Source organism: Camelina sativa, chromosome 11 (assembly GCF_000633955.1).
Source record: "Camelina sativa cultivar DH55 chromosome 11, Cs, whole genome shotgun sequence".
NCBI lineage: Eukaryota > Viridiplantae > Streptophyta > Magnoliopsida > Brassicales > Brassicaceae > Camelina > Camelina sativa.
The window spans coordinates 8,425,889-8,433,171 of NC_025695.1; the positions used below are offsets into that span (position 1 = coordinate 8,425,889).

Below are 7,283 nucleotides of genomic sequence, written 5' to 3' on the forward strand. Positions count from 1 at the left end.
AAAAAAAAAAAAAAAAAAAAAAAGTAAATTTAATTTTATCACTAAGAAAAAATAATCACATCATGATCTTATATTTGGAAAATATGAAAAGAGTATTTCCAACAATGATACATCAACATACATATTTTAATATTATTAAGCATGTGATGTGATGGTATTAAATCATCAAGATTCATGATCTTCAGTTTTTACTTTGTACTTTTTTCCCGCTATTAATATGAACCGTTGGATGACGCCAGAAGAGAAAAAAAATCTGAACCGTTGGATTGGATTTATATATTAATTTTATCAACTACAAAAATGTATTTATAAGAAGAAGACTTTTTTCCATTTTTCATCTCTCGCGTTGTCACCACACACGCCATGGAAGCTGCTCTTGCTCCATGCGCTGTTCCATCCTCTCGAATCCTCAGAACCAAACATCGATTCAGATGTTCCTTCTCCAATCCAAAACTACCCATTCTTCCTAATTCCCTAATCATCCGCGGCAAACCAAGTCGGTTTACAACCTCAGTATCATCACCAACGTCATCATCAACCGCTACACCAACGAATTCGCCGCCGGAATCTGACACCGGATTCGAATCCGGGTCGGATAAGTTCGACTGGTACGCTAATTGGTACCCGGTGATGCCAATTTGCGATCTTGACAAGAAGGTTCCACATGGGAAGAAAGTTATGGGGATTGATTTGGTGGTTTGGTGGGACAGGAACGAGAAGCTATGGAAAGTGATGGATGATGCTTGTCCTCATCGTCTTGCTCCTTTGTCTGATGGAAGGATTGATCAATCCGGGAGGTTGCAGTGTGTTTACCATGGATGGTGTTTTAATGGATCCGGTGACTGTAAACTCATTCCTCAAGCTCCTCTTGATGGACCTCCGGTATACACATTAGCTCTTATCTCATTTTCCTTGATTTTGGTACGACTGGTTTAGCTAATGAGATGGGTTTATAATGGAACATATAAAGTTTAAGTCTTTTTTGGTTTAGATCAATGATGAGATTGTTTTGGTAATGCAAAAATCAGGTTCACACTTTCAAGCAAGCTTGTGTAGCTGTTTATCCAAGTATTGTGCAGCATGACATCATTTGGTTTTGGCCTAACAGTGATCCAAAGTTTAAAAACATTGCTGAAACCAACAAGCCTCCTTACATCCCAGAGTTAGAAGACCCATCATTCACTAAGTTGATGGGTAATCGTGATATTCCTTATGGGTAAATACGTGTTTGCATTCTTCATTCTCTGTCTCGCTACTATAATTGGGTTTTCACATCATTTCAACAAGAAACGTTGTGTAATCTTTCAGGTACGATGTGTTGGTGGAAAACCTCATGGATCCGGCTCATGTTCCCTATGCACATTATGGACTGATGCGGCTTCCAACCCCAAAAGGCAAATCATAAGTTGCATTTTCAAACAGTCTATATCTGATATGTTTTAGATCCATGTACCAACTTTTCAGACTATTTTGCAGAAAAGATTGACAGAGAAGGGGGAAGACCACTCGAAATTAACGTTAAGAAACAAGACAGCAAAGGGTTCTTTTCAAAACAAGAATGGGGTTATTCTAATTTTATTGCACCATGTGTCTATCGCTCTTCCTCAGACCCTCTACCGGAGCAGGAAAATGAGTATCCTGCACCAGCTGCATCTGATAAGGTCATATAGATTTTACGGCAAATGAACATTTTGTCTGGCTTTTCTTGTTTAGAATCACGTGTTTTATTTACCAAACCGTATGGTTCTGTATCCAGGCGGCATCCTCAAAGCGCAGGTTGTCTTTGATCTTTATATGTATTCCGGTCAGCCCAGGTCGCAGTAGGCTGATATGGACGTTCCCGAGGAATTTTGGTGTATTTATTGATAAGATTGTACCTAGATGGATGTTCCACATTGGTCAAAACACAATTCTAGACTCAGATTTGCACCTCCTTCATGTTGAGGTAATTCCAAGTCCATCTTAGACACACACTGTTTTGAGTAGAGAGTGATCAATGAACTGTGCTGATTTGTATGTTGTAACGTATGTGTGCAGGAGCGGAAGATACTGGAGAGGGGCCCTAAAAACTGGCAAAAAGTTTGCTTTATCCCAACGAAATCAGACGCCAATGTGGTTACATTCAGGAGATGGTTTAACAAGTATAGCAATGCTCACGTCGACTGGAGAGGAAAGTATGATCCATCTCTTCTTCCTCCTACGCCTCCTAGAGAACAGCTCTTCGACAGGTTACTTTATCTCCCTTGTGAGTTTTGATGACTAACTAGTTCTAAACATCCTAACAATAAAAGTTGTGTGTTTCTTCTCCCTACATGATTTTTTCAGGTATTGGTCGCATGTTCAGAACTGCAGCAGCTGCAAGAAAGCTCACATATATCTCAATGCGCTAGAGGTGATCTTACAAATCGCATCTGTTGCGATGATCGGAGTTATGGCCGTGATGAAGCAAACCGCATTGTCAAATGTGGCAAGAATTGCGGTGCTTGTGGCGGCTATTTTAAGTTTTGCGACTTCGAAGTGGCTATCACACTTCATTTACAAGACATTCCATTACCATGACTACAACCATGCTCTTGTTTGAAATGGATATTTGTGTACGTTTACACTCTATGAATATATTCAGTCCACATGGTGTATATAATACTCGGACAGAAACTAAATTGTGAATCTGTCCTTTTACTACAATTCTAGAGAAGAGAAGTATACAATTGCTGAAGTCATACACCCGAAAAACTATCGGTTTAGATTGATCTGCTCGGTAAATATTTGTTTGACGCATTCTACCAGTTTCTGGTATCAACTCTACGTATTTGTTTCATGTTCTAAATTTATTTTGATTTTAGCGTCTACATTAAAGAATGGACAACCTGATTCTTACAATTACATCACAAAAGACGAATGTGTCAGTAGATCAGTTAAAGTGGACCAGTATTTCCACTGTCTCAACTTTTAGCCCTTTCCTTCTGCACTTTGGTAATTGTGTTCGTTTCATGATCTGTGTACAGTTTTGGACATGTAACTCCAGTTTTATGTATGCGTCATTGTCCCAATAAAATCATCGTATACGTCCGTCTCAAACAACACGTGATCATTTATTTTGGAAGATAAGGCCTGAGCATCCAAGCTTTGGCCGAAAAAAAACAAAAAAAAATGCAGAAAGATTTCATTTTTTTTCTTCTTCTACAAAAACTACTTTCCAAGAAAGGAAAAGAAAAGAGCAGTGAACAAACACAGCAACAAAATCTAAAAGCCCTCTTGAGGAAAACTCTAAGCCCTAACCAAGAAGAAAACCACCATAATCACCAGGCATCTTCTGCATCCCTAAAACTCTGGTTTTGCCCCAAACACCAAAAGATGAAAAAGAGAATCTACCAAAACCCAAAAACTGTTATATCTTATTGTGTTATGACGCTCCATTGTTGTCATTGTTGATGGAAACAACAGAATGTTGTTGTTGTTGTTGTTGTTGTTCTGCGTTTAATCTGAACCGTCGGATGTTATCACCGTCATCTTCCATTGCCTCCAAACGCCGAGGCGGATGAGGAGGTCGGTGCACCATCTCATACCTGTTCCCATTCTTCTCCTCCTCCGCTCCCTCATATTTACACCCACCTCCTCGACTTCCCCCACCATCACCAAACCTCCTATTGTTATTATTATGGCGCATAAATGGTCTGAAGTGATTGTTTTCCGAATTCACCCTTCTAATATTGTCAAATCTTTGCTCTGGTCTAAAACTCCTTCCTGGCGGGGATTTTCTTCCCCTCAAGTTGTTGTGATGATTCTCCCCACCACCATCATTGTTTCTGCCATCGAAAAACCTTGAGTTTCGCTGGTTTCTTGGCGGCGACATGAATCCCATCTCTTGATCCACCGGAAACCGTTTCTGAAACGGCATCCTCACTCTCTCCATCCTGTTATCATCGCCCCTGAACCCAGGAGGAGATCTGTTCCGCCCGTTCCATGAGCCTGGGGAACGGCTTCTGGACCTGGACCGTGATTGGGGATCATGCATTCTCCTGAAGACAGGAGGGGAGTTGCTTCTGTCTCTCCTATTGTTCATCCGGTTGTTGTGCATGCGACTTGGATAGTCATTAGCATCACCCGGAGGGAAGGGACGATCTACGCCTCTGAAATCCCGAGTCCCGCCACCATCTGGAAACCTACTGAACCGACCCCGGTATCCTCCATTTGAGAACTGCCTACGTACATAGCCATGTGGGCCTGGACCTGGACCTGGCTGATCAAAGCCATTCATCATAACTCGGTCATCCTCAGCAGTTTTATGACGCGGACGTCCAAAACCGTATGGACCACCTTTGTAATTAGGTGGGGAAAAGCGACGCTTGGTATTCCAGCCGCCATATTGTCCTCTCACAGGACTTCTGCTTCGCATAGGCATCCCTGATCTGTCTCTCCCAAATTTATTTGGACCAACGTCCCTCTCATTTGACTCTTCGTAATTATAAGGCCTGAAACAGGGAAACCACTTTAATTAGCAAAAGAACCAATACTCAGTTATCATTAAAGAAGGAAATGAGATAAATAGGTTCAGCAGAAGTAACTTGCCTTCTCCTTTGGATACTTTCATGTGAGGGTAACTCTTTGTATTGTTTTGACCCGAAGCTCCTTGACGGAGAAGATCCTTTGGAATGAGAATCATTCATGCAAACAACTACATGCTTCTCTACATCACTACTTCCTTCACGCACATTGCCAGAATCACACTTGACAGCTACACACTTTGTCTCTGGCAAGATTCCCTTCTCAACGTCCTCTAGCTTATTCTCATTAATTTCAGCCAAAGAGTAGAATCGCTCATTCTCTGGCTCAGAGCCATAATCCACTTGCTCAACATCTCCACTATCACCCTCGTTTTCTTCCCAAGGGTAAGGTTCCCTCAACTCTCCATCCTCAAACTGGGAATCATAACCAGATTGGCATTCCTTCCCATTTCGAGTAGAGGCTTCAGCCTTTGCCCCAGACGGTGATGGAGAATTCATGTGCACATCTGATGCAATCAGGCCTGCCGCGTAGTCCTTACCACCATCAACATGTCCATTCTCTGTAACAGATTCAGTGACTTCTCCATCAGAATATCTTCGGGTTACTTTATCAACTACATCACAAGGTTGACCCCACGCATCTGTTGGAAGATTTAAATCCCAGTGTAATCTATCATCTGTAAGGCATTCAGTGCTCTTACCCTTTCCAGTGCGCTCATCATCAGATAAATTCTCTGACACAGTGGCAGTTTCACTCTGAGGTGCTAAATTTCCGCTATCATCTGCTTCCATAGTTTCTTTTGGCCTTTCTGTTGAGGATTCATTTGAAATAGCAATGCTGATGTTCTGAGCTTCTATCATACCACTAGATGCTACAATACTATGATGCTCTTCACTCAGATCAGCAGTCGAAGCATTACCCAAAGTATCAATCAGAACTTTTTGAGGCACTAAGATTTCGCTCTTGCCTTCCCCAACTTTGTCACTGGATTCAATCGTAGTATCTTTCCCAGAGACATCAACAGTGCCAGATGATGAATCATTACCTTCCACATGAGCAGATAAGGTCAAACCATCTTGCTGCTGAACAGGTTCAACAGGCTGACCGTCTACTAGGGATGCAATATCACTACTCATACCACTACTGCAAGCAACTTCTGCAAGTATCTTAATACCAGAGAAGTCATGACTGCTGCAATCGGGCTTATCATCGGAGATTTCTTCTGTTTTCCGTCCCATTAGATTAGGGTTCAACCTAGAAACAGGCAGAGCATGGTTGATCTCTGCACGATGCTGCGAGCCTTCGCCACGAGCAGAGGACTTTTTCAAAGGTGATGGAGGGGGAACCATAAACCTCCGTTTCTTAATTGGAACATGCTCTACTCTTTCTGCGAAATGCTGGCCTAGAACAGAAACGCCAAGCTGCCATCATCGAAAGAATCAAGCATTAGAAGAAAAAGAAAAAAAAGAAACCAAAAACATTCCTTAAGAATCAGGGAAGATAAAGAGTACAAAATGGGAGAAGAAACTGAGGATAACCTTTTCCGATTCTGAATCCCCTTCTGGTGCTGCACCAGCGGAACTTTTGTTTTCTGTCTCAATATCTGGGGCTGCAGCTCGTGCAACTTGTTTCTTAGTACGCCTAGTGGAACTCCTACTACCTTTGGCCACCACTTTCCAAGGAAGACCAGTATCAATGGTAGCCTTAACCTCAACACTGCCAATGCTTGTCATAGTTTTAGTGCAGTCCCATCCACGTCGGTTCATAAATCTTTTAGTGCGGTGTAATCGTCACCTGAAAGTAACAATTTCCGTAAGCAAGCCATAAAAACAACACAAGCCATGGAAATCTTCAACTAAGACAGCAGAGAAAAAAACAAAGGGACGATCCACGAATCTCCATCAGCCAAGACATCTTTCGTTGGATCGGAAAAAATCAGGTCTTTTAGGACACTCCTAAATCTATAAGGTAGAAAAAAGATCTCAGATTTGAGAGTCCACTAGCTCAGAACTAATACAAGAGTTTCCCGACTAATGATCGATTGAGCTTTTAGCGATCCGTCGATCCTCTTGAGTAATCAGTAAAAAAAAAGGAAGCAAGATCTCGCCGTAGCCGACATATAACAAAGATCTCTCCTCATCGTGTGGAACACATGAATCAAAAAAACCATAATAGAAGAAAGAGCAAGGAGCTAGGGTTTTCATATACCTGTCGACCAAAAACTGTTAATAATCAAAACACCAAAACCGCCATCGATGAGATATCAGATCAGATCAGATCAAAAAACTCCTTCCAACAGACACAAATCTTAATCGCTCAAAACGACCCCGCCTTCACAACTTCTTCTTTCCTCGATTTATATGATAAAATTACCAAACAAAGTGCCCTCAAGTCTCGAATCAAAACTCCACAGGAAGAAAGATCGCGCGAATCAAAAGAAACTGGTGAGAATCCGGAGATTAAAATACAAAGCAGTGAAGAATCTCTCCTCTAAGAGATATAATATAGAAAGAGGCGGCGAAGCTAGGTCTCCCTTCTTCTTTTCTTCTTTTCTTCTTCTTCTTCTTCACACAGAGCACACGATTATAATATTATTAATAATAATTTATTTTTTCTTCTCTCAATGGGATGGATGAACAGCGCAGAGCCCTCGTGCCCTATCACCACGTATTTATCATCTTCAATAAACCGACAATACCCTCCATTGTAATTATTAATTACGGGTTTTTGCCATCTCAATTTGGGCCCTTTCTTTTTTTTTTTTTTTTTTTTTTTTT

The 7,283-nt window shown here is 41.4% G+C and overlaps 2 protein-coding genes across 2 annotated transcripts; one reads left to right on the forward strand and one right to left on the reverse strand.

Annotated features, from left to right (window-relative positions):
* On the forward strand, positions 325 to 2,716 carry LOC104722397 (protochlorophyllide-dependent translocon component 52, chloroplastic). Its single transcript, XM_010440543.1, has 7 exons — positions 325 to 882; positions 1,029 to 1,216; positions 1,309 to 1,394; positions 1,477 to 1,661; positions 1,757 to 1,945; positions 2,038 to 2,228; positions 2,326 to 2,716. The coding sequence occupies exons 1-7, from the start codon at positions 364 to 366 to the stop codon at positions 2,579 to 2,581; spliced, it is 1,614 nt and encodes a 537-aa protein (XP_010438845.1). The 5' UTR covers positions 325 to 363; the 3' UTR covers positions 2,582 to 2,716.
* LOC104722398 lies at positions 3,066 to 7,137 on the reverse strand. Its single transcript, XM_010440544.2, has 4 exons — positions 6,715 to 7,137; positions 6,045 to 6,300; positions 4,570 to 5,927; positions 3,066 to 4,472 (listed from the first exon to the last, which is right to left on the reverse strand). Exons 2-4 carry the CDS (start codon positions 6,270 to 6,272, stop codon positions 3,404 to 3,406), a joined length of 2,655 nt encoding a protein of 884 aa, XP_010438846.1. The 5' UTR covers positions 6,273 to 6,300; positions 6,715 to 7,137; the 3' UTR covers positions 3,066 to 3,403.